This window comes from Rhinolophus sinicus, chromosome 3, assembly GCF_057876585.1.
Source record: "Rhinolophus sinicus isolate RSI-liver-muscle chromosome 3, RSI-T2T, whole genome shotgun sequence".
In the NCBI taxonomy this organism is placed as follows: Eukaryota; Metazoa; Chordata; class Mammalia; order Chiroptera; family Rhinolophidae; genus Rhinolophus; species Rhinolophus sinicus.
The window spans coordinates 92,342,685-92,365,126 of NC_142503.1; the positions used below are offsets into that span (position 1 = coordinate 92,342,685).

At 52.0% G+C, this 22,442-nt stretch overlaps 1 protein-coding gene and 1 long non-coding RNA gene across 6 annotated transcripts; one reads left to right on the forward strand and one right to left on the reverse strand.

Moving 5' to 3' along the window:
• Window positions 1-834: 834 nt before the first annotated feature.
• SSC4D (scavenger receptor cysteine rich family member with 4 domains) lies at window positions 835-13,986 on the forward strand. 4 transcript variants are annotated; one of them, XM_019752817.3, is made up of 11 exons: window positions 840-2,668; window positions 4,647-4,846; window positions 6,341-6,376; window positions 6,621-6,926; window positions 7,661-7,738; window positions 8,504-8,818; window positions 10,116-10,193; window positions 10,765-10,839; window positions 10,958-11,269; window positions 12,231-12,299; window positions 12,956-13,986. In XM_019752817.3, the coding sequence occupies exons 2-11, from the start codon at window positions 4,681-4,683 to the stop codon at window positions 13,270-13,272; spliced, it is 1,752 nt and encodes a 583-aa protein (XP_019608376.1). In that variant the 5' UTR covers window positions 840-2,668; window positions 4,647-4,680; the 3' UTR covers window positions 13,273-13,986. The 4 variants fall into 4 exon arrangements, with proteins under 4 accessions (XP_019608381.1, XP_019608378.1, XP_019608376.1 ...); XM_019752822.3 differs by lacking the exon at window positions 10,958-11,269 and having other exon boundaries at window positions 835-2,668; XM_019752819.3 differs by lacking the exon at window positions 10,116-10,193 and having other exon boundaries at window positions 838-2,668.
• On the reverse strand, window positions 12,378-21,657 carry LOC109458839 (uncharacterized). Of its 2 annotated transcripts, none has more exons than XR_012494910.2 (4): window positions 19,133-21,657; window positions 16,877-17,111; window positions 14,556-15,011; window positions 12,378-12,550 (listed from the first exon to the last, which is right to left on the reverse strand). It is a non-coding gene; the product is annotated as an uncharacterized LOC109458839 (long non-coding RNA). The 2 variants fall into 2 exon arrangements; XR_002139293.3 differs by having other exon boundaries at window positions 18,192-21,657.
• Between the last annotated feature and the right edge of the window lie 785 nt (window positions 21,658-22,442).

The following is a 22,442-nucleotide window of genomic DNA, read 5'->3' on the forward strand; positions in this document are numbered from 1 at the left end:
AAGGCAGCCAACTGCAAACCAGGAAAAGGGTCCTCATCAAGAACCAAACCCTGCCAGAATCTTGATCTTGGGCTTTCCAGCCTCCAGAACTGGTGAGAAAATAAATTTCTGTTGTTTAAGCTACACAATCTATGGTACTTGGATGGGGCAGGACTTAAGGGGACATCTGTTGGGGGTTTTCTGGAAAAGCTTGATCTGATTGATACATTGGCTGAAATAAAAGCTTGATGGCAGAGGCTGGAGCAGCCCTCTTGGACCATGAGAAGGAAGCTCCATGTTAAGGATGGCAGAGCAACAAGAGAGAAGGAATCTAGATCCTTAGCAATCATGAGTTGTCACAGCAGTTCTATATCTCCTACTAGGACTTGCAAGTGAGACAGAAAAATAAAATTGGATATTGTTTAAGTCTGTTATCTTCTGGTGGGTTATAGCACTGTTCAACGATATTCATTTTTTCTCCTCCTCCCCTTTATGGGAGGGGTATATTTCCCCTGCCCCACTGATAGATCACAGGCTTGGCCATGTGACTTGCTTTAGACAATAAAACATGAGCAGATGGGATGGGTAGCACACCCAAGCCGAGGCTTTAAATGTGCTTGCATGGTTTTGCTTGGTCTTTGGGTTTCTGCTTTCCTCTCCAGGAGGTGCATTCCCGAGGTAACTGCTGTTCCTTTCCTGGGTCCTGGAACGAGAGACACATAGAACAGACCTGCACCCAACCCACAGCCTGAAAGAGAGCCATCATAGCCAACATGCAGGACCATGGGACGAAAGGACTTATTGCTGTAAGCCATTGCAACTTGGGGGTTGTTTGTTCTGCATGTTATCACAGCAAAAACTGATGAATACAGGTTCTCTCTGTTGCTGTATCAGAGCTCATATTCTCACTAAAACAAGGAATGAAAATTGTCCTTTGAATCTCATGACACGGAAGTCCCTGGTGACCTTAGGAAGAGTTGCCTCACTGGAGTGGTGAGGACCAAAGGCAGACTGGTGCCAGCAAGCAGTGAGTGAGAGGTAAGGAAGTGGAGGTGTGCCTGCAGACAGCTCTTCAGAGAAGTTTGGCTGTGATAGGGAGGCGAGGTGGGCAGTAACTGGAGGAGCAGGGCATAGGGAAGCACTGCTCTGCCCTGGAGAGGAGCTGTGAGGAACGCAGTCAGCTGACAGCCTCTAGTCTAGCCCCTCCCGGATCTACTGCAGCGCTTGAGCCAAGGCCACACTCTTCCCAGTCGTCTCCCAGCCAGTGACACAGCACGGCCGGGAGACAAGGGCCTGGACATTTCGACCGACGACCTAACCGATGCAGGTTGAAAGAGTTTTCCCCTGTTTGGTTTTAATGACAGAGAGCAGAGTATGCTTAGAAGCCCGATGGAAGAATCCAGTTGGGAAAGAGCAGCTGACTATGGAAGAAAGAAGCTGCGCAGATGGAGAGAGGGAGGTCCCTGAGAAGGCAGAAGGAGCTGGGGTCTGGACTGCGGGGGCGCAGCTCCTCAGGCCAGAGAAGGAAGGAAGAGGCAGGAGGAAAGGACGGATGGGAGCAGAGTGACGGCAGACCTCCCATCAGAGTTTTCTTTTTCCCCAAATAAAGTGGGAAGCAAGAGGAGGCCTAGAGTCAGGAAACTAAGTCCCGTGAGGGGCATGTGCTGCGTCTGTGCTGTTTGCTCTTGGCCTTCATCTTCCCACCTGCACCATAAACAGCTTCAACTAGATATCCCTGGTCCCCAACATGTTTGAGCCTCAGGGGCTTTTCAGAAATACACTTTTAGGGGGACCCCATCCTGAACTGCTGGAGGGGAATCTCTGGGGCAGAAGTGGTGGGGCAGGAATCTGTATATATTTTTTTAAATGTGCCCCTGGGGGCAATGGGATGCACAGCCAGGTTTGGGAACCACCCTGCAGGACTTCAAGGATGCCTCCAGCTCTGTGCTTCCAGCCAGAAGGTGCAGAATTCCAGCACAGCATTTTGCTGAAGCTATAAACTATAGAATAAGCTACATGCCACTTACTGTCACCTTTAACTACAAAAGCCCTAAAGGTACCAGAACTCAAGAGGAACCACAGTAAGGCAAAATCGGCTGCAAAATCACAGGCCCTGCCCATGTGGGAAGCCCACTGTGCACACTCTGGCTCCTGCAACCATGTTTCCAAACCCCAAGGTGGGACGTGGGTCACGGGACTCCCCAGGCAACAGGACGAAAGGTTGGATCAGGGCCGTCACAGGAGATCGGGGATGCTTGGCTGCCCTGCAAAGGGGTGGAGACCTATCCGGCCTTTCTGAAACCTGAGCCCTGCGGTGAGGGGGAAGGAGAAGGAGGGGCTGCCTGGCCCTGAGAGTCCAAGCCGGGGCCCCTCCACCCCCATAGCTCCTCCTCTGCCTGGGTGCCCCTTCTCTGGGGCTCCTCCAGACTGTGCAGGCCACGTCCACTCTCCCTTTGCCTCCCTCTGCCCCTAAGGTCGGGTGGGGACAGGCTGGGACCACCAGCCAGCTCCATGGACAGGGACTTTGCATCTGCTCACCTCCCAGCTTTGGAAAGAAAAGAAGAAAAGTCTCTGTTGATTTGCATTTGGGAGATCCTACCCCCTCCTAAACTTCTGGGGGCAGAAAAATGATTTGACCTTGGATTGACTGTAGAAGAAGGGACAGAAAGAGCCCAGAACATTCCCCCAGGTATGAATCCTTCACTTTTGCTGGTGTGTGTGTTGTGTGTGTGTGTGTGTGTGTGTGTGTGTGTGTGTGTGTGTGAGACAAGTTTTCCACTGGTCAGATGTGGAGTTGTCCTTGAGGATCTCTCCCGGACCCCTTCTAACTACTTTATTCCACGATTTTGCTGCCCTACACTTCATCCAGTCATTCAACAAACATTTCCTGAGTACCCACCCTGGACCATGTGCTACCATTAAATAAGATCTGGTCCTTGCTGTCAAGGGTTCACAGTGTAGCTGGAGAGACAGTAATAATGACAATAATAGCTATCACACTTACAGTGGGTCAGTCACTGGGCTAAACCTTTTATAAACTTAAGCTTATTTCACCTAGCAACAAGAGGTAAGTGTATTACTAACCCCATTTTACAGATGAGGACAGTGAGGCTTAGTGAAGTGAGGTCACACTGATGCTTCTAACCATGGTGTTATGCTGCCTGCCCCGCACTTAAAGAGGCAGTTCAGGGCAAAAGGTGCACTAATAAAGGGTGGGGAGGGAGTGGGAACGCTTTAGACAGCCAGGTTCATAGGGGGCAGGGAATGATTAAGCTTCATTTTGACCAAGGTTCCCAGGGAGTGAGGCAGGAGCAGGCTTAGGGCCAAGTTTGGAGCTGGAGGTAGGCAGGCTCCTCAAGATCCACTGGGTCAGCTAGGACTTGAGGTCAGTGGGGTTAGGATGAAGGGTGCTTCTCCCTCACTACTGGGCTGGGGGGGCGGGGATACAATGGGGAGACCTGAGGATTCCCGGCTAGGTTCCCTGGAAGCTTTGTGTCCCCATACTCACATAGTGGGGGCCGACCTGGGGTGTCAGTGTCCCAGCAACCTGAGAGGTAGGTGGCCCAAGTCCTAGGAAAGTGGGGGACAGGCCCAGATCACTATGGATCCCCCTTAGCAAAGATTGGACTGTGGCTCCCCCTCCTCACAACTCCCATCTCCCAGCTGTCCCCAGGCCAGGCAGAGGGAGGACAAAAGCTGATTATTCCATTGGGGGCTGTCCTGGGCCCCATGAATGGGGTATTGAAAACCCTGTGCCCACATGCAGATAGGTTTTCATCCTCTCCCCAACTAGACTGTTTGTATGCCAGGGGGAAGGACAGGTGGGGGGTGCTGGGAGGGGCATCCCTGTCCCTGTACTCTCAATATGTCCCAAGCAGAACCATGCCCTGAACCAGCAACCCTTCCTTCAGTCGGTGAGGAAAAGGGGTGTGGGGGCACTTCTGGGGTGCTGGTTACACGGCGCAAATGTTCACTGAGCTCCATACTTATGATTAATGCACTTCTTTTGTTGTGTACCTCAATGCAAAATTTAACAAAAAAATCCTCAAGGGCTTCCCACCCCAAAAAGGCACAGCATCCCAAATGGCATTTACTCTCCCAGCCCTTCACCATGTTTTCATATTTGCGAGTCATTGGAATTATATTTCCTTGATTTTTTTCTTTAAATTGCCTCATTTCTTCTGATTTAAATTAACTTTAAAGGGCAACTTTCTATTGTTCCAATAAATGGAAAATCAGGATCCTTTTCCATAAATAGAAGGCACTATAAAAAAAATCAGTGAAATCAAAACAATAAATGTACATCTATCTCCTCCTAAATTTATGTGGCTTGCCACCAGTGGCACCAACACCGCCCTTTGGGATATACTGCCCTCCGCTCAGGATAAACTCTGAACCTCCCACACAGCCACACAGCCCTGTCTGGGTGTGGGCTCAGGCAGCCCTCCAGCGTCATCCCCCACCACTCGCTCACACACTCTCTGCTGTAGCCAGACCTAACTCCTCATTACCTTCAGTTTGTGACCCTGTCCTTCTCATCTCCCAGCTGTTGCTCCTTCTGTTGCCTCCACTCAGAATGCCAAACCCAAGTAGAAATGTCACTTCCCCCTGAAGCTCTCATTGGGCCCTTCCAGCTGGAAGAAGTGCCTTGGCATCTTTAATTCCAGATGTTCCAGCTGTGACTTCTCCACTGTCCCCTTGATGGAACCATCAGAAATGCCATTGACTGGCTGGATGTACAAGGAAGCGGAGATGAGAATTGGTACCCAGCCAGATGAGGAGAGCAGGGGGTGGAGGCCCGGAGACAGGAGCACTGCCCCTGCACCCCTCCCCCCAGCCCTGTCCTTCCTCCTCCTCTTGCCACTGGGTGAGTGCTGTCCCCCAGCCCCTAACCATTCCCCTTTCTGGCTCTCAGTTTTCCCAGCTGTAAAATTATGGGGGAAGGTGGTTTGTAGATGAGGTGGTTTCCAGCATTTTTTCAGCTCTGACATTTGTCCAAGGTTGACGAAAGCTAGGGATCTGAGCTGGGGGCAGTGGAGGGCTCAGTGCTGAAGGTAAGGGCTCAGTGTACGCAGAGTGTAGGCAGTCAGGGGACATTGAAAACAGGGAAGGAGGGAAAGTACGTGGGCTTACCAGTGGCTATTAGAAAGGCAGCTGGTAGAATAGATGGAATCAAATGACCTAAGAATTATCCTAACTTAAAAAAGCAACTGAATCTCAGTTTTTTCATCTGTAAAATGGGAACACTAGTACAGGCCTCAGAGCATTGTGGTAAGGATTCTCTGAGGTGACGTATGTGAAAGTGTCTGAGTGCAGTAACACCCGGTACACAAGTGAGGGGCTATTATGGAGTTTTCGATTCCCCATGCTGGGCCAGTTTCCCTGCTTCCTCCTCCCGTCCCAGACAATGTACTCAGAATTGGATGGTAAAGAAGAGTGTGGCTATTTGGGTTGGAATACCAGTTCTACCCTTTGTCATGTGGCCTTGAGCAAGTTGCCTAACTTCATTAAATCTGAAATTTCCCCATCTGCAAAATCCTACCGGCCTTGTAAGTTGTCCTAATGATTAAGTGAGTCAGGCAACGTACAGCAGTAAGCACAGTGCCTGGTATGTACGTACAGGGGAGTTGAAGCAGAAGGACTCATCTAGGTAAAACTTTTGGGGGAAATCAGAATGAAGCTCAAAGCCAGTTTACATTTTTAAGGCAAAGTTACTAAGCATCTGCTGAGTAACAGACTCTGGGCAGGGGACCCTGGGGGACACGAAGATGAGACAGGCGTGGCCACATCACCAGGCAGAAGTCCTGGAAAGGGGCATGGATATGGTGCCCAGGGATTCAGAGGAATAGAGAGTACTTCTGAGGGCTCCAGAAAGCCTTCCTGGAGGAGGGGGCTTCAAGCTGGGTCTTGAAGGAGCTGCAGGGCTGTAATGAGGAGGAGGAGCCGGAACTGTTTAAGCAGAGGAGACTGCAGGGTCAAAGTCCTAGAGACAAGACTGATGGGAGCTTAAGAAGTAAGGTAGGGCTAGTCAGAAGATACTAGAAGGCTTTGTAGGGAAAGCTCAGGGGCTGGGACTCCTGCAAGAAATGGAGTCTGAGAAATGTAGCAGTGGAGTGGGCTAAACAGATCTGGGTCTCAGGCAGAGCTCTCTGGGGTGGCCCTCGGACCAATGGGAGAGGGGTGAAGCAAGGAGGCCAACTGGGTCAGTCAGGGAAAGCGAAGCTGAGGCTTCGGGAAAGCAGGTGTAGTAAAAAGGAGTGGGATGATGGTAAGGACCCTGGTGGGAGGGAAGGCTGTGCTCCTGGGGCTAGGCGGCCAAGGGAGGGGGCAGAGGGCCAATGCGCTTCTCACTCTGTTTCAGCCAGTGCCCTACAGCCCACTCCAATGCCCTTTCCAGGTAGGTGCCCCTGCTCCTCCCTCCCCACCCTGTCCTTACCCCAGGTACTCAGATGCTCAGACAGAATACCTCTAGTTCTCTAGATGCCCCCTAAAGGATTGTACCGGTCTCCCCATTTTATAGAAAGGGAGAAATAAAACCTAAAAGGGATTGTTCCCAAGGCTCCCACAGCTTCACAGCAAGGTGGGCATCCTGTAGGTTGGACCCAGGGATCCCCCTGGTGCCAGCTCAACCCTCTCCACAGAGCTGAGGCTGGTGGGGGGTCCGAGCCGCTGCCGGGGGCGCTTGGAGGTCCTGCATGGTGGCTCCTGGGGCAGCGTCTGTGACGATGACTGGGACGTGGTGGACGCCAATGTAGTATGTCGTCAGTTGGGCTGTGGTCTGGCGCTGCCCGTGCCGCGGCCCCTCGCCTTTGGCCAGGGCCGAGGCCCCATTCTGCTGGACAACGTGGAGTGCCGTGGGCAGGAAGCTGCTCTGAGCGAGTGTGGCAGCCGAGGCTGGGGCGTCCACAACTGCTTTCACTACGAGGACGTGGCCGTCCTGTGCGATGGTGAGCCTAGGCCTGTGATCTAGGAGGGCAGACAGACTGTGGCATACCGCAGGGGCTGAAGGCTAGATAAATAAAGGGACTTCCCAGCAGTAACACTGTTCCCTGGAGAAAACCAAGCCGGTGGTGCATTGCACGGTGCTGAGGAAGAGCTCAAGGCTGGCTGTCAGGGGCCCTGGGCCTCAGTGGTGCTTCTGGCTCAATGTGACCTTGGCCTAAAACCCACATTACTCCTTCTGTGTAGGGCCTTGATTATCCCAGCAGAGCCCCCTTCCCATTTTTAAAACCAGATGATTGGGGTCAACACTGGCCATAAGGTCCACTTGGCATAGAACTGAAACAGAAATCTCTGAGAGGCTTTGACTGAGAGCAGTGGTTTTAGTTTTCAAGAAAATCACCTGGAAGATTCATTAAAACATAGATTGTGGCCCCATCCCAGAGTTTCTGATTCTGCAGGTCTGGGGTAGGGCCTGAGAATTTACCTTTCTGACAAGTTCTCAAGAGATGTGATGCTGCTTTTAGAACAAAAAGAATTCCTCTAGAGCCACTGCTTTCTGGACTCAGGGGGCCCTCTCTTCTGTCATACCCCAGGGTTTCTTGCTTTGACCCTTTGCATAGCCAGAGGTCCTGAGGGGCGGGTACCTTAGGAGTCCATGCCCTGCCACATCTGTGGGTATGAGGATGGAGAACAGAAAGACCCATGTGTCCTCCTCTGTTCCATCCTGATTCCTTCCTAGAGTTCTTGCCCACACAGCCCCCAACGAGGAAAGTGTTAACCAGTAGGGCGCCCCCTACAACTCCCCCGAATGGAAAAGGTAAGTAAGGGCAATGTGGGGGACCACCTGAGGCTTAGGAGAGGGTCCCAGAGAAGAGTCTCCCATATCTACCCTAAGTGGTGGGAAGAGAAGGATTACCGATGGGTGAGTTTGGTCATTCCCCTTCACCACCCTGCTTCCTGCACTCCTTCAGGCTGCTCACTATCTGGATAGGGAAGGAGGATTAATTCCTGTGCAATAATTAAAAATAGTCAGCACAAAGTTAGAGAAAGTGAGAGAGGTGAGGGCTGGAGCTTAATCTAATGGGAGAGTCAGATATGCACAGAAATGCTGATTATGATGTAGAACAAGAAAATGAAAAGTACCATAAAAGAGGGACAGAAATGGCAAGGAAGTCCAGAGGAGGAAGAGGGTCCAATACATCAGAGATCAGAGAGGTCTTCCTGGAAGACCAGTTGTTGGTGCTGCGCCTGGAAAGGTGAGAAGGCTTTCACTACAGTCTTAAAGGAGCAGCAGCACAACCTAGATGCTGAGGAGAGCATTGGCAAGAGCAGGGAGTTAGTCACACAGTCAAAGCAATCTGTCCTCTGATCCCACAAACCACCCCCAATCTGGGCTGTGGAAGGCAGTGCCTTGGGGGTGAGTAGTAACTCCTCCTGGGTTTTAGGTCCTGAGGCAACATGCACTGTGGGTATATGGCCAGCCTGGGGCATCGTGGAACCCCATTCGATTAGGAGAGGATGGGAGGCAGAGCCCTGTGGGATTTGCTCCTTGCCCCACCCCCACCCCCTCCGCGGTCACCAGGTGAGGGCAGCGTGCGCCTGGTGGGGGGTGCGGGCCCGTGTCAGGGCCGAGTGGAGATCCTGCACAGCGGACTGTGGGGCACAGTGTGCGACGACGACTGGGGACTGCCAGACGCCACCGTGGTCTGCCGCCAGCTGGGCTGCGGGGAGGCCCTGGCTGCCACCACTAACGCCTTCTTCGGCTACGGCACGGGACACATCCTGCTGGACAACGTGCACTGTGAAGGCGGCGAGCCCCGCCTGGCAGCTTGTTTGAGCCTGGGCTGGGGCGTGCACAACTGTGGCCACCACGAGGATGCCGGAGCGCTGTGCGCAGGTGCTGGCTCGGGGGACTCGCTTGGGCGGGCGGGGAGGGCCTAGCCGGCTGGGGGGCGGGGCCTGCGGGCGGGATGGAGCCTTGCCCTGCTGTTGGAGGAGGCTGAGTGGGGTCTGGGCGGGAGCGGGTTGGTGGCTTCTTTGGTGTTTCCCAGAGCAATCCAGGAAGGCCCCGAAATTACTTTTAATACCCCAGGACTGCTCTAGAAGTGCCCAGGAGAACCCCAGTACTCTTTGTGGTGAGCTCCACAGCTGTGTAATACGGCAATATTGCTCTACCTATACTCCAGAACGATCTAGCACTACCCCAAGAATGTCTATAGATTTTTCTAGCAATTTCTAAGTACTCTTCATGGACTACTTCAAAGTAATACCCTGTTTCCCCCAAAATAAGACGTAGCCGGACAATCAGCTCTAATGTGTCTTTTGGAGCAAAAATTAATATAAGACCCGGTATTATATATTATATTACATTACCTTACATTATGGTATATGTGACCTGGTCTTATATTATAGTAAAATAAGACCAGGTCTTATATTAATTTTTGCTCCAAAAGACACATTAGAGCTGATTGGCTAGGTCTTATTTTCGGGGAAACATGGTAGTACTCTAGAATTGCCCCAGAAATACTCCATTGTAGCCCAAGTATGTTCCTATAATTACCTAGCACAGCTCTCAGTAATTTTGATGCCCTTATAATATTCCCCCTCCTGGCTCCTCTCACATTTTGAGAGGTTTTCTGAGCAAATACAAATAGTAGGGCCAATAATGGCACTTCACAGATGGACTCCACTCTATAAGATATAAAATGCTTGTCCATGCCAGAGGCCATCATTCCCAGTTTACAGATGGGAAAGCTGAAACCCAGGGAGGCAGAGCCATAGCCATGGTCACACAGTGAGCCCTGGCAAAGTCATGGCTAACCTTGCTGCCTGGTCTCGAGTATACCCCTTGCCTACTCTAGTCCTATCTTACCTGTAGGATTGGGATAATGAGTCTTGTTCTGCAAGCCTCACAGGGTTATGCATGGCCCTCCACAGCATGCCCAGCATGGACCCACATTGGGTTTCTGAGCGCACGACAGAAATGAAAGCATGTCTGTGAAAGCCCTGTATAAACTGTGAGGTGTACATCTACGCAGCACAAGTAAATTACAACTGCTGTCGAAGTGGAACAGACCTTCTTCGACCCCAAATGGAGCTGAGCCTTCAGCTCTGGAAGTAAACTGTTTTCTTCTTCAGAGAGACATCATCCTGACAGCCAAAGGCTGACCCTGCTCCCTTTTCTCTCGCTCTAGTTCTGGCCCCCCCCACTCTCACAGCACTGCTACCCTCAGTCACAAGAGAGGACTGGGCATGGCACACAGAGCCAGAGGGTAAGGAGCGTAGCCCTCCAGGCTAGAATGGTAGGGGTAAGGCGGGTAGGGCTGAGAATTGAGAAGGCTGTTTGGATCCACAGGAAGAGGGCCCTGACTAGTTGCCCAGGGCTTTTGACCAGATGGTAGAGATGGGTGAGAGAACAGATGAGCAGATGGAGCAAGGATGAAATCCAGACCTCTGAAAAGTTCAGCAGGATGGGATGGGGTAGTAAGAGATTTCCTCAAAGCTCTGAAGTAAAATTTGGGTTGGTACTGAAGTTGGGAATTGAGAGGCCTTGTGAGAGGGTTGAGATAAAGCTTGAATAAAGGATATAAGTACATTTGGAATTAGGGCTGAAACTATCATTGGAATTGAAACTAGGATAATGCCTGGATATAGGATTCGGTTCATTCCAATCCGGTTTGCTGAGGATTCCACCACACCAATCAATATGATGACTCTAGGGTTGGGGCTGAATGTAGGGGGCAGGCGTCGCACAGTTGGGGGGGTGTCTCAGTAAGCGCCTCTGTTGTAGGCCAGAAGGCCTCTTTGTCCCCTTCGAATGCTCTAGGTATCCTGTCTCCGCAGCTACAAGAGTTGGTGCCCTGCCTTCCAGGGAGACCGCACTGTTTACCACAGCCTCCTGGGCCGCGGGGAAGAAAAGTAAGTGAAAGAGCACGGATTCCTCTAGGGGGGGTGGGAGAGGGTGGGGCCGGGACTCTGCACCCGAGCAGGTGGCTCCAGCCCAGCCTCTCTGGCCGCGGGCCTGTGCGCCCTGCAGGTGGGCGGCTGCGGCTGGTGGGGGGCCCAGGCCCGTGCCGCGGCCGCGTGGAGGTGATGTACGCCGGGGGCTGGGGCACCGTGTGCGACGATGACTGGGATTTCGCGGATGCGCGCGTGGCTTGCCGCGAGGCGGGCTGCGGGCCTGCGCTGGGCGCCACGGGCCTCGGCCACTTCGGCTACGGCCGCGGCCCAGTGCTGCTGGACAACGTGGGCTGCGCCGGTACGGAGGCCCGCCTAAGCGACTGCTTCCACCTGGGCTGGGGTCAGCACAACTGCGGTCACCACGAGGATGCGGGCGCGCTCTGCTCAGGTGAGGCGTGGTCGAACCGCGCACAAAGGGGAACTATTAGGCGGGCCAGGCAGCGCGGCCAACCAGGAATGGGCGGGGCCGCTCGCAGGTTCGTACTGCGGCACCCGCTGAGAAAGGCAGGATCTGAGAAATGGGCGGAGCCGCACGTAAGCACGCACTGCACCGCGGGCGCGCGCAGGTGCGTACGGTGAAGTGGACGCGGCAAGGCAGCATCTGAGAAAAATGCCTGGCCGCACGTAGGCACGCACTGCGGCGCGGGCGGGGTGGGATCTGTGGCGACATGGGCGGGACCGCACGTGAGTGCTCCCTGCGGCCTGCAGCGAGCGGAGCGGCAGAGGACGCTCACTCCGCAGAGGCGGAGCCCACCCATTGACGCACTCCGCCGCTGCGCGGCGTGGGCGGGGCGGGACGGAGCGCCCTCTGCAGTGAGAGTGGGGCGGGGCCTGGAGAGGGCGTGGGGTTTACGGCAATGAGGGGTGAGGCCGGAGGTGAGTCACCGGAGGCCAGGGTCAAAATCTCAAAGTCTGAATGGGGCGGGGCTGTCTTTGTTCTGCTGAGTCAAGGACCCGCAGAGTAACAGGTGATTAGCTTTCGGGGATCAAGCGTCTGACCTTCGGGAGGAATCAAGGGAAAGAGGTGTTTGCAGAGTCTGACACATTTTTAAAAGCTTCTGTTCATTGATTGGTGTGGGAATTGATTTCTTCACCCGCGGTTGGTACTCCCCGCCTAGTAGCCTTGGCCACAAAGGGATAGGCTTCAAAGAATTCTGCTTTGGGCCCCAGGGTGAAAGCAAGCAGTCATCATTTCTGATCCCTGGGGTGGGGGGCAGTTCTTTAGGGTCCTGGAAGTTCGTTGTTCCCTAGATCAGGCTTCCATTGAGAGGGTAGGAGGTGACCTGGCCTCAAGGAACATGTTCTCCAATGTGACAGTCATCTCTTTTTCTTTGTCCTTGCTGAGCCAGGCCCAGAGGAGCTAGGACTGCAGGATGGTTCTGAGACCACCCGGGTGCCCACTCCTCGGCCCAGGGACGGTAGGTGACCACAGACCCCAAGACGGAGATGGAGGCATCCGGATGGGAAGGACCAGAATTGGGGGAGATCACAACCTAGAGTTACATAGCTCAGCAGATTTGCGCCAGGTTCTGAAACCTTTGTCCTTTTGTGCTCGTCTTTAGTCTCATCAATAGAGGTATGGTATCCAGAGAGAGGGATTTGGGTTTTAAACTCGATGAACCTAGAGGTTTCAGAATCGGGACCAAAGTGAGGGGATGGGGCTCCTGTCCTGTGGAGAAAAATGAAACAATTCACTCCTTGGCTTGGGGAGCCCAGGGGGCGAAGGGAGACCAAGACGACTTCAGGGAACACAATCACAGGACCAGGGAGCTGCCCTGGGGCTAAGGTCCTGGGATTATGAACAGAGGAATAAGCAGAGAACAGAAATGGAGTGCCCAGCATGCCCAGAACACCCCCACAGACGCTTGTACATGTTCTTCCACCTGAAGACTGCGTTTGGGTTGATGTCCATCCTACTTTAATCTCGTTTGTCTGCCCTTGTTCAGTGGCTCCCAGGGCAGTGCTGTGTCTCAGACCACCCTTTCCCTCCACTATCTCCCCCTTCCCTGGCTTCGCTTGGGAATGGCCTGGCATGGGTCAGCGCCTTCCAGCCCCAGGCCTTGTCCCCCCACAGGGCACCTACGTCTGGCCAATGGAGCCCACCGATGCGAGGGACGAGTAGAACTCTTCCTAGGCCAGCGGTGGGGCACTGTTTGTGATGATGCTTGGGACCTGCGGGCAGCCGGTGTCCTGTGCCGCCAGCTGGGCTGTGGCCAGGCTCTAGCAGCCCCTGGAGAGGCCCACTTTGGCCCAGGTCGAGGCCCTATCCTCTTAGACAATGTCAAGTGCCGTGGGGATGAGAGCGCTCTTCTGCTCTGCTCTCACATCCGCTGGGATGCCCACAACTGTGACCACAGCGAGGATGCCAGTGTCCTGTGCCAGCCATTGTGACCCAGCCTGCTCTGCAGACCACCTCTTCTGGGAGCCTATGGTGGCCTGCCCCTCTTCCTGCAGGAAGTCTTCCTCCTGTGACAGCTGCAGTTCACTCAGCCCTTCCCTCCCCTGGCCTGGGAGAGAGCCTGCCCAGATGGTGTGGTCCTGCAGGGGGGAGCCTGGCTCTATCCCATCAACTTATTGTGTGACCTCACCTGTCATCAGCTGTGTGGATCCAATTCAGTGAAACTTCCCACTTTCTGCTCAGCCAAAACAGAAAACTGGGGGGAAGGGAATGACTCCTAACTCCTCTTTGGTGGGGCTCCTATTATAGCACCCTTGATTCTGCCTTCCTGGAACCCAGGCCAGGAGGTTCAGGGGCTCTCTGAAAATGAGGTAACTCCCTTACTCCCTCCCATCTTGGAATCCCCAAGAAAAGGGCAGGCAGGAGAGGCCTGCAGCTCTTACCTTAGACTGCCTGGGACTGTGGGAGAACCTGGGTCGTTGCCCTGGACTACTCCATGAGGGCCCAGGCTCAGATGGTGCTTGGCTGGATAAGGGGACTAGAGGGGCCAAAGCAGGGACAGTGGCCCCTCCCTGCAGCTGGAACCAGCATCCCTGATTTATGCTGCCCCCATCACAGAGCCTCTACTTTGCAATAGCAAAGAACCCTGGGGCCCTGTAGCCACCCATTCATAGGTGCCAAGTCAATAAAGCATTGTCCCCCCTGTCTTTGGACACAAGTGCATTGTTTGTGGCAGCAGGAAGACTGGTTAGGACTCTCTGGAGGCTTGGGAATGGAGGGTGGTTCAAGAGCATCATCACAGAGCCCTCTGCAGGCCCATCACATCTCGGAAATGCTGACTCACAGTGTCAGGCCTGGAAGGCCCCTAGAAGGGTCTCCTGGCCCATCCCTGCTTTCCTTTTACATATAGAGAAATCCAGATCCTACAAAGGAAGGGGTCTACTCAAGGTCACATAACACGGTGGTAGAATCATTAGAAGACAAAAAATCAAGAGGAGGCAGAAAGGCAGATGAGGAAGAGCAAAGTAGCATCGGGGCTTCCCCAGGGGCTGCTTTTGGTGCTCCTCACTTGCCGCTCCAAGGGCAGAGAGAAGTGGGGGATCCTGCCTGCTATATCAAATGACCACAAACTTAGTGGCTAAAAACAACACAGATTGATTATCTTACAGTTCTGAGGTTACTAATCTGGAGGTTACTGTTCTCCCTGGGCTAAATTCAAGGTGTTTGCAGGGTGGTGTTCTTTCTGGAGGCTCTAGGGGGGAATCTGTTTCCTTACCTTTTTCAGCTTCTGGAAGGCTGCATTCCATGCCTGCTCATGACCTCCTTCCAGCCAGCAATTAGTCTCTGACTGCTCTTTCTACCATCTCAATCTCTTCTTCTGATTCTTCTGCCTCCTCTTCCATCCTCTGAAGCTTCTTGTGATTATGTTAGGCCCCCGGGGATAATCCAGGATGATCTCCCCATCTCAAGGTCCTTAATTTAATTACATCTGCACAATCCCTTTAGCCAGGTAAGGTAACATATTCACCAGCAAAATGGATTAGGACGTGGCCATCTTTGGCGGGGAGGGCTTGTTCTGCTTCCCACAGGCCCTAAACCTGTGTCCTGGCTCCTAGCCAAGGAGGGAGGCAGACACTTAGCTCCAAATTCCATCAGCTCTTGGCAGTAATAGCTTTGTCTCCACTTATTAGGAAGCTCTCTGAGACCCACTGTGGTATTGGAGAGATGGGGGCTGGAGGAATGTAAAGAATAAAAATGCTTAAGAATTCAGGGTGAGACAGGGATGCTCTACCCCACAGCCCCCAGATCTGAATGCAGGATACTCAGATTCTGCTTAACTGGTGGTCACAGCCACACCAACATTTGAGTGTGCCCCTCCATTGTCCTAAGAAATATCACAGTTTCCCACCCTTAAGAGTCCCCTTTCACATCTAAACAAAGTGGTTTCATTGACGCTCTCTCATTTGACCCTCATAGCAGCCCTGTGAGAAAAGCATTTTTGTCCCTTTCTACAGACAGGGAAAACTGAGGCTTGGAGAGGGGAAATGACTTTTACAAGTTTGCCCAGTGGACCCAGGACTAGAACCTAAGGTTTTTGACGCCCATTAATACCGGTCACCAACATGTCCAGTTCTTCCCCTTCCTGGCACCTGGTAGCTATGCACGTCCCTGTCCTCGTGACCTGAGCATCCCCCTAGGACATGCTTTGACCAATGAAATGTGAGTAGAAGTATATCTCCCGGGCAGAAGTCTTCAAGGACCCGAGCACAATCTGCCAAGTTCCCTTCCTTCAAGGTAACCAGTGACGATCCAAGTGGTGGAGACTCCATCAACCAGTGTCCCTGAGGACGACCTGGAGCAAAGCCTTCGTTGTCTCAAGATGGACATAGAGAGTGAGAAATGTTTGTTGTTGTACTGGGATTGGGGGTTGTCTATCAGAGCAGCCTAACCTAGCCCATGTCCTGTGGGGTTACCTGAAACCTGTTTTCCAGCCAGTTATTAAGACTGGTTCTGTTCACTGTTTTATTCAGCACATGTGGTGTTCCATGTGTGAGGGCCCAGTGGAGGCGGGAGCACACAGATAACAAGACAGGGCATTTGCCCTTGAGGAACTCAGACTAGTCCAATGCTGACTCGAGTGCCCTATACTCTCCTGAAACTCAACCTGTTCCACTCAGATGTGGGTTTCCCTGGTTAGTTAGTACTACCAACCACTAACTTAAGCTAGAAACCTGGGTGTTATCTCCAACAATCACTACACCCCCTAAAAAAACCCCTAATCAATCACTAAATCCTATTGATTCCATCTCCCAAACCGTGCTGAATTTGTCCACTTCTCTCCACCCCCACATTTCTTACCATTGCGTCTTCACTGTCTTCCTGTCTCCCAATCCATTCCCCACATCACAAGAACAGCGAGCTGTTTACAAATTTGAGGCTGCCTCTCCCCTGCTCAAACCCCTTCCATGGCTCCCCAGTGCTCTTCTCGTCCTCAACTCCTTACTTCAGTTTTCAAGGGCCTGCACAGTCTGGCTCTGCCTGTGTTTTCAGCATCATTCCTCACCACTCACTGCCAGGATCTAGCCAGGCTGAACTACTTTCAATTCCTCTAATGTCTGGGCTCTTTTCCCACCAAGCCTCTGCACATGCTGTTCTCTCTGCCTGGAATACGCGTCACCCACTCCCCTCCTTCCCCTCAGTCAACTCTTATTTAGCCTCCCGTCTCAGCTTTCCTTTTCTCCAGAAGGCCTTCACTGACACCACCCCCTCTCAGTCTGGACTAGGAGCCTGCACTGCACCCTTTCCCTCCCCCAGTGACACCACTCAGTCCTGCATCTCAGCAGACTGCTAACGTGGCTGTACCCTCCACTAGCCCAGGAGGCCTTGGAGGGTGGGGTCTGGGTCTGTTGCGCCTACCTTTGTACATAGGATCTCACACACAGTAGGTGCTCAGATAATATTTGTCAAGTAAATGGGGGGCATGCGCAAATATTTCTGGAGCACCTGTGTGCTAGACCCAGCACTGTGCTGGGCTCTAAGGCTGCAGAGCAAGACGAGATGTAGACCAGGTTCTGGTTTGTAAAGCACAGAGATTACCTTCAAGAGAAGATCGATGATAAGCCATTGAACAAATCAGTAGCCCAGAGAATGTGAGCTAGTGACGAGTGCTATAAAGAACATAAAGCAGGCTGTTGTGGTAGACGCTGAGTGGTCAGTGAAGGCCTCTGCGGAGCTCTGCGGAGGTGGGGAGTGAGCTGCGCCTCAGCAGTGAGAGGGAGGTGGCCATGAACGTTTGGCCATTCCAGGTCCTTCAGTGGGGATTCAGCTTGGCCTGCAGAAGGACCAGTGAGAAGGGCATTGTGATCGGGGCAAAGAGGGACATGCTGACATGAATCAGAATCTGGGAAGGGCCAGACCACTCAGAGCTTTCTAGGCCCTGGGGAGGAGTTTTACCTAAGGGCAATGAGAAGCCACCGGAAAATGAGGGATATAGGCGCTCCACATATCAGTCTCTTGAATCTCTCCCACCTCGCTCAACTTGCTGAGAGCACCTTGCCTCTTAAGATTTAATGAAAAGGACCCAGCCAGGTAGCTCTTGTTAAAGTAGGAAACCCAGCATCCCTACCAAAAACCTCAGGAATTCTTAGCTTGGATTCTGCTGAGCACCCCTGAGTTTTGCTGATTTCTGAATCTCCCATCTGCTTTTGCTTCCTCTGTGACTCTCCTTTTCCCTGGTCACTGACTAAGCCTTTCATCCCAAAGTTCCACCAGTGCCATGCTGGGCACATGGCACACCTGGCTGATGATTTGGAGCAAGAGCCAAACACTGAAAATTTAAAATTAGATACTGTTTTTAAAAAGCCCTTGTCCACACACACACACACACACACACACACACGCAAATAATTTTCACTGATTAGCCCTAATGGTCTGTTCCAATGTGGGGACCTTCTCTCTCTCCTATTACCTCCTTTCTTCTCCTCCTTTGTTTGCAAGCCATCGGACTCCCACATTTTTGCTCATTGCTTTAAAAAAATAATAACTTTCTTGAGCTATAATTCACATACTATAAAGTTCACTTCTTTAAAGTATACAATTCATTAGTTTCTAGTATATTCGCAGGGTTGTGCAACCACCACCACTATCTTAATCCCAGAACCATTGCCCAAAAAAACCCCTCATACCCATTAGCAGTCACTCCCCATTCCCACTTCCCTCAGCCCCTGGCAATCACTAATCTACTTTCTATGGATTTGCCTATTCTAGACATTTATAGACATGGAATCATGCAATATATGGCCTTTGTGTCTGGTTTCTTGCACTTAGCATAATGTTTTCAAGGTTCATCTGGTTTGTAGCATGTACTGCATTCCTTTTAATGGTGAAATAATATTCCTTTGTATGGACTTACCAAATTGTGTTTATCCATTCATCTGTTGATGGACACGGGCTGTTTCCACCTTTTGGCTATTATGAATAATGGTGCTAGAACATTCATGTATACATGTCTAAGAACCTGTTTTCAATTCTCCATTGTGTACCTAGGAGTGGAATTGCTGGGTCATATGGTAATTCTGCGTAATGTTTTGAGGAACCGCCAAACTGTTTACCACAGTGGCTGTGCTATTTTACATTCCCACCTGCAAAGCACAAGGGTTCCAATTCTCTACATCCTTGCTAACTCGTTATTTCCCCACTTCCACCACCCCCCCCTTTTTTATTTTAGCCATCTTAGTGGGTGTGAAGTGTCATCTCCTGGTTAGGGTTTGCATTTCCCTAATGACTAATTATGTTATCCTTTCTTGTGGTTATTGGGTTATTTGCATATCTTCCTTGGAGAAATATCTATTCCAGTCCTTTGCCCATTTTACCATTGGGTTCTTTCTCATTTCTTATGCAAAACTGCCTCCCTATCTTGTCTATTACCTAGCCTCCAGGACAGCTTTCCAACGTTGTCCTTTTTGTTTTGCTAGTCAAAGCTGGCTCTCCTAATTGGAATTCTGCAGCCACCTATGAAACTTTAGTCATTTTGTTTCCCCTCCCCATTTGTGTAGACTGTCTCATTTCACTGTCACAACCTGAGATGGAGGCAAAATCGTTCTCAGATTTTACACGAGAATTGAAAGATGGCCAGGATCACACAGCTAGCTAACTAGGGGACGGGATTCGCACCCTGAACGGACAAACTCCAAAAAGCCCACGCTCTTCCTACCAACTAGTACTATCTTGTCTCTTGACCGCCAGGGAGGTGTTTGTCCTATCTCCAGTGTACGGGAGGGAAACCAAGGGCACAAGGCGTCAGTTTCCCTGGGTCACACAGAAAGCTTGAGAACTAGGTCTAGGGACTCCCACCTCGGCCGACAAATCCTCCGTTCAGTCCCACCGGCTCAGGGGCCAGGAGCGGACGGCGAGGCTCAGCCCTTCCGGCCCAGTTGTGTCACGCCTTCCTGCTGAGTCACCGCCGTGGTGCCAGGCTGGGCGGATCGGGCAGGGAAGGGAAGTAGGAGTGGGAGTAAGAGCCCACTAGGCGTGGAAACCGAAGCCGTGGCTCCGCGTCAGCCCCCTGATTGGAGAGCCTAGGACCGGCACAGCCAATCACAGCAACTGGTGGGGCGGGACCAAAGGCAAAGGAGGCGCCCGCTCCTCCCCTCGAACCAACCCCTCCGGGACGCACCCCTGGGAGCTTTTGGTAGCGTCCAGGGCTGCGTTACTGGCGGTGGGGCGGGGCTGATCGTACCTCGGGCTCGGAGCCTTGCTGCGGGCTACGTGTGCGAGGACCGGAAGGGAGGGTCCAGAAGGGCCCCTAAGAGCCTGGGGTGAAGGCGACATTTTCTGGACTGAGCGATCTTTCGCAGCTGACAAAGAGCGTTTGATCTACCCATTCAGCGCGGGCTGGGTTCTTGACTGTTGTTTTCAAAGGGGATTAACCTACGTAGAGAGAGGCCTGTTAAAATTGTAAGGCCAGTTTGCAATAAAACTGGAATTGAAAGGGCCAGGCTGGGACATTCAGACATGCTGCTAGAGTGAGAGTTTAACCAGCTGCATAGAGGTACCCCAGCAAAGGCAAGGGGGTTCGGTCACAGTGAAGATGTGGCCAGTGTGAGGACACACAGAGACACACACACTCATACACTCACACACCCACACCCTCTGCTGCTGATGTCTTGATGGGTTTGAGTTTAATCCTACTCTCAAAGACTTTCAGTCTCAGCCACTCAGGAAGTATTTGAGACCCTTCTTGTGCCAGGCAGGGTTCCTGAATAGGCAGATCACAGGGCAAACCACGTCCCTGCTCTTCTAGAATTTACAGTCCGGCAGGAGACAGCCCAATGGTTACATCAAAGCCTGTCAGAGTTGTGAGGAGGAAGAACCGTGCTAAGTCAGGGCAGGGTGCAGGTTATCCTTGGTCTAGGGAGAGGGTCCTCGGAAAGCTTTTGAAAGAAAATAACTCTTACGGAGAAGGAAGGGAAGCTGTCCTTATTGGAGGAATAGAACAAGAATCAGATGGCTTGAACAGAGGTTCAAGGAAGATGGTGGATTGAGATGGGAGGAGAGCCTTGTCAGCTCATTAAAGATTACTGACATCCTGAGAGTACTATGGAACTAACTAGAGGGTTTTAAGCAGAGGAGAGTCGTAATATCTGAATTTTTAGAAGATTTGGGTCATCCTGTGGAGAAGAGATAGATACTAGTAGGAGAATAAGATGGAAGCAGGGAAACCAGTTAGGAGCCTACTGTAATAATGCAGAGAGAGATGATGGTTTAGACTCTAGTGGAAGTGGCAGAGACGGTAAGCAGAGGAGGAATTGTTGACCTGTCCAAAGGGGGCTCTAATGCTTCAGGAGACAGAGTGGCACTCTCCCTGGGGCCCCATTTGTTTATTTGTTCATTTATTCTCTTATTCATTCAATAAATATTTGAGCACACCACTCTGAGACTGCCTCGTCTCCCAGGGAGGGGGGCTGCTGCCTGACCCAGTCTTGGGGTGGAAGGGAAGGGGTGATGTCTGCAGAGGGGTTGGTGCTGACCTCACTGTGACCCCACAATTGCACAGTACTTGGACATTGATGTGGGGGTTCCTGTGCATTCCAACTCTCACCAGGGCTTTGCCAGCCAGCCAGAGGCTACTTGGCAGATGGAGAAACTGATGCTCAGAGAAGGGAATGATCTGCCCAAAGTAACCCACCCTGAGCTAGAGGCCAACTTGGAACTTGGATATGTGAGCTCCCACTGGCTTCTCTTCTCACTTCAGTCTGGCTGCCCACATTTGGGTTGTTTCAGATGCAGAGAGCCACTCCACCACTGTCAGGCAGGAAGAAAAGCTGCAGACAGAGGGGCACCTGCTCCCTTCCTCTCTGGGTGCAGCTCTGGCCTTGAGAATGCTGTATTATTAGCAACAGCCTATGGCTATGCAGAGCTGTACAGCCTCCAGCTTGCCAGGGGACTGTGTGCAATATCTCATTTGCTCCATCTGGCCACATCAGGAAGGGAAAATTATTATCCCCACTTTACAACTGAAAAAACTGAGGCTTAAAGACACAAACTGTTATGCATCTATTGAACTCCACTGAGGTTCAAAGACACACAATTAATATGTATCCATTGAACTCTGATTCCCTGCTACTGTGCTGGGCTCGATAGGATGCAGAGATGGATGAGATCTGGGCTCTGCCCCAAAGAGGAGACAACCTATAGAGATATAATGCATATACATTCCTCGCTCTTGTATAAGACTTCAGTGTATGGGGCTTCGGAGAAGTGTTGTGGGCTTAGAGGCAGAAGAAGTCACTCCTAGTAGAAGTTCTGGGAAGCTTTCTGGAAGAGGGAGTCGAAGGCCATGGAATTGGATAAGCCAGGATAGGGTGCTGTGTCCCCTCTATGTCCTCGCCTAGCATCCTGGGCCTGCCTTCTCATCACATCATTACTTGTCTCACCTACCAGATTTTATACACCTTGCAGGCACTCAACATTTGAATGAATGAAGGAGCAAATGAATGGCAGCGAGGCAGGATGAAGCCCGTTTGCAGGTGGCCTTGGGGATCAGGGGGGTCTCTTCCAGCCCAGCTGGGGAGGGCTACCATCTGGGGCAGATTCCTTGGATGCTTAGGACAGTGCGATGACACATACCCTTTCTTCCTTGTGACAAGGCTTGACACCAGCATAAGGGTTCAGTGCTGGGGTTTGGGGGTGAGGGGAGGTGGATAGGAGCCCTTAATTGGTAGGATCTTTATCAATTGTGCAGCCCTGGGAGCTGGGGTCACAGCTTACTCTCATGACTCACCACCTCAGCCCAAACTGCTTGGCCATATTTTTGGAGTTATCCCCCAAGAGTGCTGGGAACAGAATGCATCTGTTACCTACAAGTTGTTGTTGGCTCTAAAGGACACCCTTAATGTCCACAGGCTATCCAGGTCCCTGCCTCTGTGGAGCAAGTGGAAATGTCAGGATCACTGAGGGTCGGGTGGTTGTTCTCACTTTACAGATGGGAATGAAGACAGCAGGGAGCTCAGTGGCTGCCAAACCTCATGGCTAGTGAGAGGCAGAGCAGGGGTCCATCTTCCAAAGCAGCCCCCTTCTCTGACTTCCCGCTGCCCTGAGTAAGTCCTCAGGAGGAACTCCTCAGTCTGCTTGTGGGCAAACAGGGTCACCTGGCTGGACTTTT

Coding starts and splice junctions, on each gene's coding strand:
- SSC4D (XM_019752817.3), top strand. CDS start 4,681: ATGGAACCATCAGAAATGCCATTGACTGGCTGGATGTACAAGGAAGCG. Junction 6,377..6,620: donor CACTCCAATGCCCTTTCCAG/GTAGGTGCCCCT, acceptor CCCTCTCCACAG/AGCTGAGGCTGGTGGGGGGT. Junction 12,300..12,955: donor CACTCCTCGGCCCAGGGACG/GTAGGTGACCAC, acceptor GTCCCCCCACAG/GGCACCTACGTCTGGCCAAT.